At 37.6% G+C, this 17994-nt stretch overlaps 1 protein-coding gene across 4 annotated transcripts in view; it reads left to right on the top strand.

The window, feature by feature from the left end:
- Positions 1 to 17994, top strand: part of KIF13B (kinesin family member 13B) — a 188661-nt gene that overhangs the window by 150634 nt on the left and 20033 nt on the right. For all 4 annotated transcript variants that reach the window (XM_023636228.2, XM_023636226.2, XM_023636227.2 and 1 more), the window contains 2 exons: positions 1987 to 2098; positions 8167 to 8300. In XM_023636228.2, the coding sequence (XP_023491996.2) occupies positions 1987 to 2098; positions 8167 to 8300 (246 nt within the window). The remainder of the gene's footprint in view (positions 1 to 1986; positions 2099 to 8166; positions 8301 to 17994) is intronic.

Raw genomic sequence — 17994 nt, 5'->3', positions numbered from 1 at the left:
ACAGTTCGCGTATGAGATTCCTCAAGGTTAACATGGTGCTCGAGGTAGATGGATGAAGTCAGTATGTCTCCATTTTTTATTATCTGATAGGGCTAGCAGTACGGCTAAGGTGGTATGTAAGAACTTTTGTCCTTTCAGATGTTCCCACGTGAGATATTTGAATATACGAGACAGTAACAGTTATTGCTTCCATTCTGGTTTGGTAGTAACATTGTGTGTGTGAGTACCAGCTGGGAAAAATTCTCTGGGAAACTAGCGGAGCCCCAACTGTGCCTTGGGGAAGATGTGACATCTAGATTATTTGTCATTGGACCATTATACACCAAACAGCCAAGCTGACTCCAAATTGGCTACTTAGTTTTCCTAAGGGACGTAGTGCCACTGTGTCAGCTGCCAAACAATGAAGAAAAATCTAAAACGTGAAAATAGATTTACCTCAAGTTAGGGGAGTTGTCTTCAAAACAAGCTTGCATGAGCTTAACTTGGTGAACCAAGCACGAGGCTTTTCTTCCTCTGAGAGGCTCCGAAGAGTGTTGACCTTTGTGTTCGGCCACCTGATTGTGACGTCTCAGAGTACACAACGCTGCAGCTTCCCAGACAGACAATTACATGTAATGCAAAAAACATTAACGAAACATTAAAGTATGTCAATCAGCGTGTGATTCATAGTAACACAAATGCTCCTACGGTGAAGTATTTCAGAGTGCATGGTTTCCCTCATCATCTCTTCATGTCTGTTTTGTTTCCTCGCTTCCTAATGCTAAACATCATAGTATTGTTTTAAACATCAAGTGCTGGGAGAGTTCCTAGGGAAAAGCAATGTTCTCTAAGGTGAACAGGATCCAGATCACTTAGGGCTTATTGATTTTATGATCAGTACTTAGGTTGCTGCTAAAAGCAGATATGTTTCCAATACGTATCTGAAACCTAGGAGGCCTTCCCTCCTCAGTCCATCCGCAGGAGCAGTGAAGGACTCGCTTTGCAGGCGCTTAATGAAAACTCAAGTTAATTGTTCGGGTTGCTCGTCCGTGGAACACTGGCTTAAACTAGTATAAAATACCATTATTTAACTCTAGTGAAAAAGAAGTCAGAGTGATTATCAGAGGATCGAAAGGGAGCTAAAAGCATTTAAAAAATTTGCATCTCATCTCCATTATCGGTTTTTGTACTTGTAACATTTTGTGGGGTTTATTTCTTTCTTAGATGGGACTGATGTTGAAAGTGCCTTGATGTTGTCACCATATTTATGCCTCGCCACAAGCTTTAGAATGGCAATTCAATCTATCAGCTGACTGGCATTGTTCTTGTATTATCCAATGAAATCTTTTTAATGGGAATTTACAAAATAAGTTGAGAGTACAGTAAGACTTGTTCATTTAGAGACTTCCATTATTGGGAACTTGTGATTACTTGATGATTTGGGCTTAACTGGAACTTATCTTTAGCCTCTATTAAAAATGAGAGGCTTGGTAATTTACCGTTCTAGAATTTTTACTTTCATGAGAATGTGTGAATGGATGGAAAGATGCACTCCTGGAGAGGAGAGAAGAGACGCTCGATGATGTTAGAGTTGTTCCTGGGTTTCAGTTGAGAATATGAAGTGAAAAAGTACATCTTGCGGCAGAAAAGCAGAAACAGCCCAAGAAGCAGAGTGTAGGGGAGGATTTCAAAAGAAATGTCTTAATATATCCAAATTTTGTGGGAAGCAACATGATGTATAGTAAAAAGAATGTTAGGATGGAAGTGAGGTGACTGTAACTTCTAAACTGGAGGGGATAGCCAAATGTGAGGTATTATTATTATTAGGGAAATTAATACTATAAAGAAGATGGAAAGTACAAGAGGAAAATTACTTAAGTAATCAAATTTACCATGTCCTATAAAGGTAATAAAGCTTTAGGAATGTATTAACAGTTTTTTCTTAAGTATGTTTAGATTTTTTTGTTGATTGATGTGAATCGAAGTTACTGATTTTGTCTGTAATAGGGCCGGTGGGAAAGTCAACAGGATGTATCACAAGCTGCAGTTTCCAGAGGAGTAGCTCCAGTTGCCCCATCGCTCCCTGTTTCTCCCCAAAATAACCATTCTCCTGACCCAGGTAAGTTATACCTTCATTCGTCAATCACTGTCATGAAATTTCAGCATCTTCCAGAAATAGTTGAAATCAGAATTTCCTACCAGGTAATCACTATCCTACTAGTTAATGCCCACCTGAGTCTTTCTCTTTCTTGTCTTAACACGTTGAGTAACACTGGTGTTTGAATGTTAAATTTATCTTGCATTCCTGTGATAAATACCACTTGCTCATGGCGTGTTATCCTTTATCTTTGCTTGTTTACATTTGCTGTTATTTTGGTAAGGATTTTTGTGTCTGTGTTCTTGCGATGAATAATCTGTACTTTTCTCATCATGATGTCTTTGTTGGGTTTTGGTATCATGATTTTCTTGGCCTCATAAAATGACTTGGGACGTATTTCCTCATCGTTTTTTTTTTTCTGAAACAGTTTACGTAAGCATGGTATTACTTCTTCCATAAATATTTTACAGGATTCACCAGTGACACTATCTGGGCCTGGAATTGTCTCTATGGGAAGATTTTGAATTGTGACTTCAATTTCTTTAATATAGGATTATTTCACTTTTTTGTATTTCCTTATGAGTCAGTTTTCATAGGTTATGTTTTTCAGAAAATTTTCTATTTCATCTAAATTGTTAATTTTCATCATGTTACAATGTTTCCTTATTGCCCTTTTAATGTTTATAGGATCTGTTGTGATATTCTTTCTTTCTATTCTGATGTAGCTAATTTTTGTTTTCTTTCTGTTTTTCTTGATTACTTTTGAGACAGCTTTATCAGTTTTCTTAGTCTTCCCACAGAACCAACATTTGTTTTTTTTTTCTGTTTCATTGATTTCTGTTATTTCTTTCTGCATTTCACAGATTTTGACCTGTTGTGCTTTCATTATCATTCTATTCACAATATTTTCTGATTTCTCTCTGATTTCTTCTTTGACTCATGGGTTTTTGGGTAGCATGTTAATTCATTTTCATATATTTGGGGGAATCTTCTTATTACTGATTTGTTAATTTCATTATGATCAGAGAACAGACTTTAACATTTCAATCTTTTGAAACTTTTTGAGACTATATTCTATCTTGGTGAACATTCTATGTGCACTTGAAAAGAAGGTCTCTTCTGTTTGGGGCATACAGTTCTGTATGTATCAGTTAAGTCAGGTGGTTGATACCCTTGTTCAAATCTTCTGTATCCTTGCTTTTTGTGTTTTTTCCATTTGTTCTGTCAATCACTGAGAGAGGGCATTGGATCTCCAAATACGATTGTGAAAATCGCCTATTTTCTCTTTAGTTATATCAGTTTTTATGTCGTTCATTTAAGACTGTTACTAGGTATATACACATTTAGGATTGTCCTGTTTTCCTGATGAAGTGATATTTCTCCGTAAGAAATGTCCCTTTATGACTTTGGTAATGCTCTTAGTTTCAAATCTGTCTTGCTTGGTATTAATATAGCTGCATCAACTTTCTTTTGCTTATTGTTTGCTTGGGGTATCTTTTTCTCAGTCTTTTAAATTTTAGCCTATATTTGTCTTTAAATTAAAAGTGATTGTCTTGTAGGTAGACAGCATATGGTTAGGTCTAGCTTTTTTTTTTCACTCTAGTCTGACAGTTTCTGCCTTTTAATTGGCATGTTTAGTTCTTTTACATCTAATGTTGTGATGTCTGCTCTGTTGCTATTGGTTTCTGTTTGGCTTTCTTATTTTTTTTCACCGTAACTTCTTTTTTACCTTCTTTTGGGTTAATTGAAAAATATTTTTTAGCATTTGGTTTTATTTTCTCTTTTGGCTTTTCGGTATACCTGTATTTATTTGTTTATTAAAGTCTTTGCTTAAGGATTCTAGTATGTATCCTTAACTTATCATAGTCTACTTAGAATTAATATATCACTTTCCATGCATACGTTATAAGAACCTAGCAACAGTGTAATTCCATTTACCTGTCTCCCCCACCCTCGCCCTTATTTTGTATTGTTGTCATTGTATCTTTTTTTTTACTTTTTACTTTTTTTGTTTTTGAGGAAGATTAGCCCTGAGCTAATATCTGCTGCCAATCCTCTTTTTGCTGAGGAAGACTGGCCCTGAGCTAACATCCGTGCCCATCTTCCTCTACTTTATATGTGGGACGCCTGCCACAGCGTGGCTTGCCAAGCAGCGCCATGTCCGCACCTGGGATCCGAACCGGTGAACCCCAGGCCGCCGAAGTGGAATGTGCGCACTTAGCTGTTGCGCCACCAGGCTGGCCCATATATCTTTTACTTTTACAGATGTTATGACCCCATTTTACAATGTTATTCTTTTTGTTTAAAACAGCCATTTGTCTTTCAAGGAAATTAAGAGACTATAGATAATCTTTTATATTTTTCTTCATATTTATTGTTTCTGGCACTCTTCAACCCTTCCAGAAGATCTGATATTCATCCAATATTGTTTTTCTTTAGCCCAAAGAATATCCTATATTATTTCTTATTGTGCTTTTCTCCTCGAGAAGAATGCTCTCCCGTTTTGAGAGTTGCCCTCTTTATTTCTCCCTTTTTTTTAAAGGGTGTTTTCACTAGATGGAGAGTTTTGATTGATAGTTTCTTTCAGCACTTCAAAGATGGTACACTGTCTTTCAGACTCACTCTTTTCTGAGGAGGATGTAGCCTTCATTCGTGTCACTTCCCCACATGGAATGTGTCTTTGTTGACTTGATTTGCTTTCAAAATTTTTCCTTTTTTAAAATTTTTTATAGTTAAATGATGATGTACTTAGGTATAGTTTTCTTAGTGTTTATCTTGCTTGGGTTTCACCATTGTTCTTGGGTCTGTAAGTTGAGATTTTTAAACAAATTTGGGAAATGTTCAGTTATTAGTTCATTAAATTTTTTCCCTGTCCTTTTCTCCCTTTATACTTCCTGAGAATCTAATTCCAGATATGTGAGATTGCTTAATATTCCTCTAAAGGTCACAGAAGCTCTATCTATTAATTTTTATTTTTCATCTTTTTATATTATTCTTGTTTCTTCTGGTTGGGTCTTTTTTCTGCCATTTGCAGTCTTCTGTTAAGCACATCCAGGGAATTTTTTTATTTTGGTTTTTATTCTTTTTAGTTATAGAATTTCCATTTGCTTCTTTTTAAAATCATTTTAACTTCTCTGCTGATATTCCCTATGTGTACGTTTGTTAAGACTATATTCTTCTTTACATCCTTGGACCTGTATTTAAAAGCTGCTTTAAAGTCTTTATCTGCTAAATCTACTGTCTGGACCATCTCATGGTCTGTTTCTATTGGCTGCTTTTTTCTTGACTATGCGTCATATTTAATGAGTTTTGACAACCATATTTACCCATATAACTTACCCCCCAGCCAAGAAATAGAAAACTTATATGGCTCCAGTTCCTCCCCACAGTCAGCCAGTATTCTCATTTCAGATTAGTTTTGCCTGTTCTGTCTGTTCAGTTTCATATAGGTGGAATCATACAATGTGTACCGTTTGTGTTTGGCCTCTTTTGCTCAGCCTGTCTGTTCAAGTTATCCATGCTGTGGCATGCATCAGAAGTTTATTCTTTTTTATTGCTGAGAAATATTTCACAGTTGAATTTGTCCCAATTTTTAATTAGTTCTCCTGTTTATGGACATTTGGTTTGTTTCCAGTTTTTGGCCACTATGAATAAAACTTGTTTTTGTATAAGGCCTTTTGTGAACGTTTCTCTTGAGTAAGTACCTAGGAGTGAAATTACTGGGTCATACAGTACCACCTTGTTTTAAAATTCTGTAAATTTCTTTTTTTTTGAGTTATAATCAGTGCTTACTTGATTTATATATTTACCACTTTGCTTTCCTCATCATTGCTCCTTGCACCCTGCTCCATTCTACTGACTTGAGTTTCTTTTTTAGTGAATTACATCCATCATTAATGCTTTTAACAGTTGTTTTTTAGTGACAAACTCTTTATTTCTTTTATATGTTGAAGTTTTTACTTTGCTCTCATTTTGAAGAATCTTTTTGCTATGGAAAATATCAAATGTACAAAAGTAGAAAGAATAACATGTTGTGCCCTCACGTACCCCCTCCTGATTTCAAGATGATCAGTTCAGCACCAGTCTTATTTGTCTATACTCCTATTACTTCTCCACACCCTTTGATGATTATTTTGAAGCAAATCTCAGATATTACTTCATCTGTAAATATTTGTACAGGTATCTGTAAAGCAATACCCACAATAACATTTCACTCCTAAGAAAAATTAAAGTAATTCCTAAATATCATCAAACATCTAGTCAGTGTTTAGATTTTCCCAATTAGATCAAAAACGTATTATAGTTGAGTGGAAATCCAAGTAAGGTTCATACATTGTGCTTAGTTGATTGTGTCTTAAGTCTGTTTAATCTCTGTGCTCCTCTTTATGTCTTTTCTCCATTGGGTTGTATTTGTTGAGGCGACCAGGTGTTTGTACAGTAGACTCTGTATGTTCTTATTTTTGCTGGTTATGTCCCCATGAGGTTGTTTAACGTGATTCTCTGTCCCTGTATTTCCTGTAAATTGGTAGTTCGCGCTGTAGCCTTGATGAGGTTCAGGCTAATTCCAGGGAGCGGTAGGGGTGGGATAAAGGAATGGGTAGTTCTGTGTACCTCCCTCGGAGATGCATCGTGTCTGCTTGTCTCTCCTTTTGTGATATGTGCAGCCTTTGGATGATTATTGGCTAGATCTTTATTTAATGAGGGGTCACCCTCACTCTGGAATGTTAGTTTAACTGCATGTAGAACTCTAGATTGATCCTCATTTTTTTGGTCAGCATTTAGATGATTCTATCTTCTGGCTCTCTGTTCATCTTAAACTTACTTTGTTTTCTGTTTGTCTCCTCTTTTTTTGTTTCTCTGTTCCCTATTTTTGCCTTGTAAATTATTTGGCTTTTTTGAACTTAGTTTTAATTTATCTCTTAGCATTATAGCTTTCTCTTTGCTTTACTTTTTAGTGATTACTCTTATGATTATAAAATATTCTTACCTTTTCATAATTTACTTAAGGTTAGTATTGTACTACTTTATGTAAAATATAGAAACCTTACGCCTGTATAGGTCCATGTACCAACTGTATTACCAGGGAACTTGGAGCCATTTCAGGAGTAGAGCAGAGGTATGGGGGTGGTTGTGAGCTTCTCTTCAGGCAGTCTCATACAAAGTCCTCAAGTTGACTTGCTTGTTCTTTTAAAAATGTTATGAGGATACAGTGTTTTACCATTTATAACTTGGATTAGATTTTCCTAAAAATTTAGTTTTAGGGGCCGGCCCAGTGGCATAAGCAGTTAAGTTCATGCGCTCAGCTTTAGTGGCCAGGGGCTCACCAGTTCAGATCCCAAGCACGGATTTATGCACTGCTTATCCAGCCATGCTGTGGCAGGAGTTCCACATGTAAAATAGGGGAAGATGGGCATGGATGTTAGCTCAGAGCCAATCTTCCTCAAAAAACAAAATTTAGTTTTATTCACTAAGGGTAAAGAACTCTCCTTATATCATAGGCATTGTTTGCATGTCTGCTCCCAGCCTTTGGTAATTAAGAGCAGGTAAGAACATGGTTGGTTCAGAGCATTTATTCTTTCTTGTAAAAACAACTCAAACACCATTTTTTTCCTCAAAGTTCAGTTTCATCATCTTCATTCAGGAAATAGCATGAAAAATTAAAATTAAATAAGACATAGTCTCTGACTTCGAAGAGTTTAAAGTCTAGATGGGGAGCTATACTTTTGTCATCGGCTATGTGATTTAAAAATGAAAAACCCCATTTTATTCTAGGACAGCAGTTAGTATTTGAACCAGGTAGTGACAGGCACTGGGGTTGGATTACCCTTCAGATACTAATAGGAACAAGGGATATTAGAACATTCTGGAGGTACCCCAATTGTCACTATTTAATTGGAAAAGAAAACACCATTGTGTGTGAGGGTAACTGTAATAATACTATGTTTTTCTAATATTACTTTTTTTATGGGTACTTTTTTGGTTTATATTGTTAGATTTGCTTACAAATGACGTTTGGAAAATTTACAGTAAAGAAAATGTCTATGTAATTGTTTTTGTCTTCTCTCTTTTCCTTTCAATATTGTTGACAGGACTTGGTAGCCTGGCGGCCTCCTACTTGAATCCGGTAAAATCCTTTGTGCCACAGATGCCGAAGCTGCTGAAGTCTCTCTTCCCTGTGCGTGACGAGAAAAGGGGCAAACAGCTGTCTCCCCTCGCACATCAGGTACAAGCGTTGGGAGAGCAGCAATGAGCATTTTTCTCATAGATTGTGGCAAAGTGATGCTCTGTGTCGTGCAGCGGGAGGCAGAGGGATAGCAGTGATGGGGGCTAGAACTGGGCTTTTAGGCCTGGTAAAAGCTTGTGATAATTTCTCTTCCACTCTCTTCACAGATAACAGAGCTGTTTAAACTTATTGACACTCTCAATCCTTTTTGCTTTTAAAAATGCCAAGTACGCTACTAATGTGATTTATGGTAATAACACTTAGAGCAACAATGGTAAAATTTATGAAGTGCACTTAGTGTTGTTTGTGTCTTGCCAAATAGAAAATGTAATTCTATTTTTAATTCTTGATTTCATTTCTTACTTCAAACAATTTTATATCATTACTGTCCTTCCCTCCCATCCTTTTTCCTCTACTGTGGTTTACCTGTTCTTTCACTTAAAATATTAAAAGTGATCACTTGTCTTATTTCCCCTTTTTCTTAAAACTCTCTACCCAGCCTTAGAATAAGTTTTACAGAAAATATTAAAGGGTTTTCCAAAAAATCAGGAAACTGCTTTATGTGATGGTGAAAGGGATGCCTGTCGGAAATGCAATTTCTAGCCTTATGTAGGTGTGAATTCAGCAGGAAATGATAAATGAGTGTTTATTTATACTCATTCAAAACACATATAGTGCAAGTTCAGTTGTTGAAATAGATCTTTTGACATCAGCTTCTCTACATTTGCTTAAACATTCAAGTTGCAGAAACGCAAGTGAGTCCTTATCTGAGACCTTAACTATTTCAAATAATTTTCTAGGTTTATGAATGCATATTCAGGGGTGATATTAGTTTTGTGAGCCTGCTCTGCCTTACAAAATTATATAATTTTTTCAATCCAGAATTATAAGCATATCCATAAGCATACATGTACACATATTGGGTGAAAAAATTAAACATCAAAATTTTAGAAATGTTTAAACTTAATTTAACTACGCACATAACAGGTGCTTGACAGTTATCAAAATAACTCTGTGACCATGAGAGAAATAGTAAGTCTAATACTTGCCAGGGGTTGGGGTAGGTAAAAATGATTTTTCCAAGGGTTTGTTGTTGTATACATTATTCTGTTCTAAATTTCTATATTGTTTCGCAAAGTATGATTCATGCACTGTCTATCAGAATTCCAAGATAGCTTTTAAAAAAGGTAACTTAAAAAAAAACCAGCGTGACCTCATAACCCATACCCCACCTGGGGACACCTTATAATCTACATTTCTAAGCATCAGGGTGATTCTTATTCACATTATAGTTTGATAACCACAGTTTTTAATTACTATTTGGTGAAGACAGAGTTACATAAGTTAAAGGAAATTGGAATGGCATTAGGAGTTACTGAATCAGACTGCTATAATTATAGTTGTTCTTTTAAAGCTGCTTTGAGTTTTTGACGTAGCAAGTCAAATCACCTACTACAATAAGAAATTGTGTTCACTGTTTTCCCAGTAAATGATTGGTTCTTGTGGATATGAGAGGAACAATAATGTGTTAGAAAGAAATCTAGTGATTGGCAGTTAACTGCAATTTATAATGTCCAGTTTAAGAGAGGTAATCTTGAAATATTTTGAAGATATCTTAAGCAATATTTGTTCATCGTTTACCTTTTTTGAGTATATATGAACAAAAGTATTGTAGAAAGTGGTCCCAAATGTTTCATATTTCATAAACACAAAACTGGCCTGAATGGAGATGCCCAGTAGTGGAACTGAAAGGTTCCGAGTGGTTCGCAAAACCCCCACCCTACTGAAGGGCCTTCTCCGAAGGTCAGCAGGGAGCTGCGTCTTGCCGGCACCATCTCAGTCCTCGGATGACTTGACGTCGTGCTTGAACACGCTGTCTCTGGCTTCAGCGCTGCGGCGTGTGCTGGCTCTCCTCCTGCTGACTGCTCAGGCTTTCTCCAGCGCCTTTTCTGGGACTGTTTATTCCATCAGGTTGCTAATATTCAGGTGCCCCGGAACTCCATCCTGGGCCCTGTTTTCTTGGTAATCTCATGGTAACTTCGTGGTAAATCTGTAGCTTTATTTGTGCATTGACAGGGCTCACATTTCCTTCTACAGCACAGACTTGGCCCCTGAGCTCTGGCCTTGTGGAGTGAATTACCCATTCTGCTTTTCCACTTGTATATCAATTAGGCATTCACATTTTACAAGTCCAGAACATTACTGTTAGTTTCCAGCTTGCAAGCCTGTGTGTTTACTCCCAACACACAAAATACTTACGTAAATACATGCCCACCTCAGTGTATAGCACAAATGTCCGCCTGGCTGCTTATACCTCTCAAATAGTCCATCAGTAAAATTTTGTAGATACTACTTCCAATGCAGTGACTTCTAGTGTCTCCATGACTGATCACTTATCCGTGCCACCATCATCTCGCCCTGGCTGTTGCAGCAGCCTACCAATGGGTGTGTCAGGGACTTTTGCCTCACAAAGTCTGTCATTCACAAAGTAGCCAGTGATCTTCCCAAGCCTTACATTAGTTCATGGCTTGGAACCTGTTGCTGCTTCTCACTGAAACTGAATAAAATTAAATTCCTTACTGTGGCTTATAGTGCGCTGTATGATCTGGTTCCCTTTAATCTTTATTTCCCTTTGTTTTCCTCTCTTCACCATACTAAGCCATCTTGGCCTTTTTTTTTTGAGGGGAGAGAGGGGAGTGGTGAGGAAGATCAGCCCTGAGCTAACATCACTTGATAGTCTTCCTCTATTTTGTATGTGGGATGCCGCCACAGCATGGCTTGATGAGTGGTGTGTATGTCCGCGCTCAGGATCCGAACCCATGAACCCCGGGCTGACAAGCGGAGTGTGCAAACTTAACCACTATGCCACTGGGCCAGCCCCTTCGCCTTTTTTTTTTAATCTCATGGACATATGAAGCTCATTTTGATCTCAAGAGTTTTTGCACTTGCCTCTCCTTCTACTTGGAATGCTCTTTCCCAAAGTCTTTGCATGGCTAATAGGTCTCTAGTAGAGTGACCTCCAACTACCATGGTCAAGAAAGGCCACTGTACGGGAAAATGAGTTTAGAGTGGCCTTGACCAGCCAAACCAAAACAACAGTCTCTACCATACAATACACTATATTACCATGTTTGATCTTTTCAGTGGGAGACATTGTTAAAGTTAATGTTTATGGATTTTCTCCCCTCTGGAATGTAATCCCTGAGGGCACGGGCATAGTTGATACAAAATGTGTATTGGTTGACTGTTGACATATGTGTGTATGTGTATAGTATCATAGTATTAGATACAGATTGTAGTATTAGATAATTTGTATGTACCAAGTGTCATATAGTGGTATAAAGGACTATGTTTACAGTTTAGAGGAGAGAAAATCACATCTGAATGGGAATGTGAAATACTGAGACGTATTTATGAACTTTCTTTCCTAGATTGATGCAAGGTCCACTAAAGAACTATTCCTAAAGGGAGGAAAAACTTGAGCTTATCATTTTGGATTTAGTTGATCAAAGATGCTTGTGTCTATCTCATTTTTACTGACTATCTTTCCTAAAGCTCGAAGAGAAGTAAATTATAATTTTAAATGACAATATCAATATAGAGGTCTCCTTTACTAGGGCCACTTTAAATGTGCTTTAAATTGTTGCCACCTGAGTGGTGTTTCATCCTTGGAAATAGAGCATTTTAGTGCCAACAGAATTTCAGAATAACAGCTACAAGAGCAATGCTGTATCGATTAGACTCCTTTAGTGTTCCTCAATTTTTTAAATAGTAATCTTCACTATAATGGCATTCCATTCACTTGGAAATCAGATTTGATGCTTGAAAGTTGAGGTTCTTTCTTTTTTTGATAATCTATCCTACCCCTCCTTGTGGAACCTCTGTGTCCTCCAGGAACAAGGTCAGCTCATTTCCAACCAGTCTTTGCCTCAGAGTTTTCTCTGCTGTTACCCAGGAGTTAAAGGGAGGGGAGGAGGCTCTGTGTCCTCCTAGGCCTTCTCCAGACGGAGCAGCCAGAGATTAGTCAGCTGCATCTCAGAGAGTAGATGCTTCGTCGTCCCTCAGTTGTCTTACCAGGATCTTGCTCAAAGTGGGGAGCCCAGAAGGGATACAGTAATCCCTGTGCTTGAAAATAGTGCTACTGTTATCGAGATATTTTTTGAGTAATTATCCCGAGTGGCAAAGAGGTTAAGTTCATGTTCTACTTCAGCAGCCCAGAGTTTGCTGGTTCGAATCCTCAGTGCAGACCTATGCACCGCTTGTCATGCCATTCTGTGGCAGGCATCCTACGTATAAAGTAGAGGATGATGGGCACAGGTGTTAGCTCAGGGCCAGTCTTCCTCAGCAAAAAGAGGAGGATTGGCAGCAGATGTTAGCTCAGTGCTAATCTTCCTTAAAAAAAAAAAAAGAAAAAATATATATACTCATTCTAGCTATCACCTGTAGAATTTTTAAGGGCATAGTCTGGCTGCATTTGAGTCACAAGCAAAATATTGAATGTTATAGAGCCTAAGAGAGATCCTGTCATATGCAGCTAGAGATCATTCCTGAAGTCACAGAGTGACAGATCAACACACTCAGCTCTCCGTATTCAGTAACTACCATCTCCAATCCACGTTTCTCCCCCTCTCTGTGAGAGAGGCCATGGGAGACTTTGTTAGATACATTAGGGAAATAAAGGGACACCACGTCCATGGCTTTCCTCGGTATCACCAGTCTAGTAAGCTTAAAACAAAAATTCATGCTGACGAGTATTCCCAAACCACCCTGTTTGCGGCGGCCTGGCTCTACCATAGCTCCGTGTGAGGAAGCTAATCGTACGACTTACCAGTAGCCTAAAGTAATACATGAATACCTGAAACTGGTTCCTATTTTGATTGTTTTTTATTTGCTGCTGGTGCCTTGTTAGTACACTGATTTCAATGGCCTTTATAAATAGTTGTTAATCAATATCAGACTAAAAAACTTATAGATTTTAGAATAACATCAAAGATAGAACCCACAAAAATAGAAATCACTGCATATGCCTAAAGGAATCTGGATCATTTCTACACTATAGGGAGGGACAAATATTGATATTAATATTGCAGGAGACGTAGAGACAATAAATAGCTAGTAACTTTGCCTAAGATTTGATGTGAAATAGCACAAAAACCAAAACAAAAATCGCAGAATGGTTTGGGGCTCAACAGAGACAGTGCATGGTAACCAAACATACCATCTATGATGGCACACTCTTATTTCTGCCTCACTCCCAGCCTTCTCTTTCCGTCATTTTTAAAGCCATTTCTCTCTCCATTTCCCACATAACTATAGTGAAGGACATTAAAACTTCCTTCTTTTTATGTTTCTGTCCCAGATTTGTTTGAGGACTTAAACTCCTCTTCTGAAATAGTCACAGTAATGAGGGAGCTCACGCTAACCTACCTAGACACCGCCCCTGGGCTCTCCAGGGCTTTATTAGCCTACACTCAGATTATTGCACTTGGTTCTGGATGTGTCACTACCAGAAAGCCATTGACCAATTGGAATTATTTCAGAGAAGAACATCAGGAATGATTTATGAGGAGGGATTAAAGGAGCTATTTATAGCTTGGCCAAACAATGACTGAGAGAGCTGACTGTATGAGCATTCAGGGATACCAACACCAGAGGCACAGAAGCATTGTGTGAGGGTGGCTCCACTAACTCGTGGATGAAGGGCACAGGACGGCAGAATGAAATTAACACAGAGAATGGTAGCCGCTGTGAATGAGTAGAGTGATTTATCGATAGCAGGGTACTTGGGAAGGAAACCCTGGGATTTCTGTCACTTCTATTTTTAAAAAATAAGAAGATTTTGAGAATATAAAAATAGTCCAAGTAAGAACCAAGGAATGGAATAGGTCCTGTTTCTACCAGTCATTCCTCATATTTTCATTGTTAGATTAAGTGGAAGAGAGGCAGAAGTTGCGTAATGAAGGAATGATTATTATCAAAAAGGTACTTTTAATCAGAGTGTCCTTGACATTTTCAAACAAGAATGTTCAGTTCCCTCCCTCATGCAGAGACACAAATAACCATGGTGTGAGACTCTAGTGAAAAGATTAATGTTTATTAACTTATTCTTTGGAATCAGCATGTTCTCAGATCAAGATGCTTTTTTTTTTGCATTATATTTCAATATTTGAAAAGATTCGTGGATCTTTTCTTGTAAGGTAGAAGTTAGCAGTTTATTCTGAAGATTTAAAAACAATGATTCTTAATATTTTACAAAGTCCTTTGGTTTGAACATATTCATAAAGACTTATATTTCTCATTTTTATGGAGATTTGTTTTTGTTTGAAATCAATTTCTGTCTGAGTTCCAGAAGTGCAGAGATACTGAACTGACAGAGGTGGCAGCTGACAAAATTGCTGTCTTTGACCTTCTGATGCAAGTTTAGTAACTAATCTGGAAAATAATGAACTGCAATTAATGAAATCTGTACTCATATTCAAGTGTGTTTCTCAGACAGCACATAAAATAATTGAAAGAACTTCCTGCTCTCTAATTAGTTAGATTGAATTAATTTGGCATAATAGCTTTTTTCATGTATCAAGAAATTTGTGTTCAGATGAAGCTATTTATGTACTTCAAACTTGGGGATTCCAAATGGCCTCTTTGGTTCATCTAGGGAGTTAAAGAGTTAACGCTTAGATTTAATTTCCACCATCAAAAGCACAGTCACATTTCCAGCCCATCCTTGTTTTACTGTCTGCCCCTTCTCAGTGTCCTGCACATTGCTTAGGACTGTCTTGTCAACCGCAGGGGTGTTTTCTCCAATTTCAACACAGCTTCCAGGGTGGTAGATGGACAAAGCCTTGAGGAGAGAGCAGCACCCTGCTGATCTCTGGTGCTAATTGAAAAGGTGCTTGTGTAGTTACGCCATCTTTCCTGTCAGCGATCCTTCCACATATAAAATGAGAACAAACAAACCAGCAACTAGTTCTTCCCTTGCCACAAAGATGCTGTTTTAGGGTACTCATACTTGGGATGTCTTGATGGGAGGAACCATATAAATGCTTGTCCTTGTGTCTTGATTAAGGGTTCATCATTCTAACTAACTAAAATAAGAAAAAGGACCTATATTTTGTTTTCTAGCCTTCAGTTTTGCTTAATTGTTCGAGTTCTTTAAAAAATAATGTAGGGGCCAGCCCGGTGGCATAGTGGTTAAGTTTGGTGTGCATCACTTCAGCAGCCTGGGCTTGTGGGTTCAGATCCCTGGCCTGGAGCCACACCACTCATCAAGCGATGCTGTGGTGGTGTCCCATATATAAAAGAGAGGAAGATTGGCACAGATGTTAGCTGAGGGCCATTCTTCTTCACCAAAAGAAAAATAATAATGTATATGAGCATGTTTTCCTGTCATTTAGTACCATACATGATAAATATATTTGGATATAGTAGGCTACGTTCACTTGTTCTTGAGTTAATGAAGGGAAGTTTGCACAGGCCTTCTGGAGTACAGACTTTTTAAGAAAATTTCAAGGCAGGTGATTTCTGTTCAGTTGCTTTAAGGATAAATTCTTGGGCATCCTTACTACTGTTAGGAGACAGGGTTTTTTTTTGGTGAGGAAGCTTGGCCCTGAGCTAACATCTGTTGCCTATCTTCCTCCTTTTGCTTGAGGAAGATTGTTGCTGAGCCAACATCTGTGCCAGTCTTCCTCTATTTTTATGTGTGGGATGCCGCCACAGCATGGTCACCATCAGTGGTGTGTAGGTCCATGCCCAGGATCCGAACCTGCAAACCCCAGGCCGCCAAAGCAGAGCACACAAACTTAACCACTACACTACTGGGCTGGCCCCCTGATAGGAGACTCTTCTCTCTCTTTTAGTTTTACAGAATCATGACTTTCTGCTGTCTGTCTTTGCCCCAGAAATGTATAGATACTGTCTTGACAGAGATCCTAAGTTGACAAAGTTGTCTTCAGAATCAGGTCTGTAGCTAATCTGAAAAATAATGAAGATAAGATAGTTTCCGAGATGGCGTAGAGGTCGATGGATGAGACCTCAGGCTGCCGACCATTCTTCAGAAATCGGCCTTGTGTGCTGTTGTCTGATTCTCCACACCAGGGTGTGGCAGGCTCTCTTTCTAAAGGGCCAGATGGTGTTGTTTTAGGCTTTGCAGGCTCTACTGTCCTGTCAAAACGAGCCACAGACAATACAAAGAAATGAGTCTAGTTGTGTTCCAGTAAAACTTTATTCATAACCCTGAAATTTGAATTTCATTTAATTTTTACATGTCACAAAGTATTCTTTTATTTCAACAATTTAAAAGTGTAAAAACCGTTCTTAGCTTTCAGGGCATACCAAGTTGGTAACAGTCTAGATATAGACCCTATTTTTAAGTTTTTAGATGAACAGATATTCTATGTTTTAAGTAAATATCCTTCATTCTTTACACTTGAAAAACTAATAAACGTTATTTTGGATGAAGTGAATATTACATCCTTTTTAAAAAAAATTAAATCATTTTTTTCACATAAATATTTAAATAAGTTTTAGCAACTATCATGTAGAAGTTTAAAAAGTAAACTAGCTAAATCCTGAAAATAAGAAACTGTCTTTTCTGACAATTACAGAAATATTAGTATTTAAAATTTTCTATATGTAGTACCTTGAATAAGTTGAACTAACACTTAGAGTGAAATAAAAAGTCTACTTGGATGGTCTTCATTCGCTTTTATCTGCTGATAAAATAGTTTACTTATTGAGAGAAAAAATGGTCCTTTTAATTGTTTTGTGTAATTAAAATTAAATAGAAATCTCGGGTGTTAGACCCTGAGTGCGTGTTTCTGAGGAGCATAGGGGCTGTGTCTGGTGTTGCTCACACTGTATTCCCAGCTCCTGGGACGATCTTTAAATATAGGAGGCACCTGCTACATGTTTGTGAATAAGTAAATTAATAAACTCTAAGGTTCTTTGCTCTAAAGAAAATGGAATTAATGTTGTATCCTGAATGGCTTTGGAACTGATAAACACGAGTATAAACTTTCGAGTTTTAGATGAGATATAATAGTTGATTGTTTAAAAAATGTGCTTATAGTAAGCCAACCTAGAAATATCTTGCAAGACAACTCAAGAAAGCCCAGTGATCAGGATAACTGTGATACTTAGGAATGTCCTTCCTGTGTGCAGGAGTTTCGTACACGTCGGCTCAGCCACAGTGCTGAGTCAGATCAGTGCTGTCCGTGAGCCATGTGTGTCATTTTCAATTTTCTAGTAGCCACATTTAAAAAAGCAAAAAGAGTCAGGTCAAATTAATTTTAATAGTATAATTTACTTAGTATATTCATAATATTATCATGTCAATATGTAATCAATGTAAAAAACTTAGGTATTTCCATCTTTTTCTCTCTACAGTCCTTGAAATCAGGTGTGTATTTTACATTTCTAGCACATCTCAATTTGGGTACTAAATTTTCATCGGAAATACTTGATCTGCATTTAGAGTTCATGAAGTTGAAAAAATAGATCCACATGCCCAACCTATTCCAGACATACTTAAAGCCACTTTAATTTCTAAATTTACATATTATTAATTAAAATTAAGTAAAATAAAAAAACTGACTTCCTCAGTTATACTGGCTGCATTTCAAATGCTCAGCAGTGCCTGTGGCTGGCTGCTGCCCTGGTGGACGGTGCAGAGTTAGAGATGTTAGATCCTGATTAG

This window comes from Equus caballus, chromosome 2, assembly GCF_041296265.1.
Source record: "Equus caballus isolate H_3958 breed thoroughbred chromosome 2, TB-T2T, whole genome shotgun sequence".
Lineage (NCBI taxonomy): Eukaryota > Metazoa > Chordata > Mammalia > Perissodactyla > Equidae > Equus > Equus caballus.
This window is presented reverse-complemented; position numbering and strand designations above follow the sequence as displayed.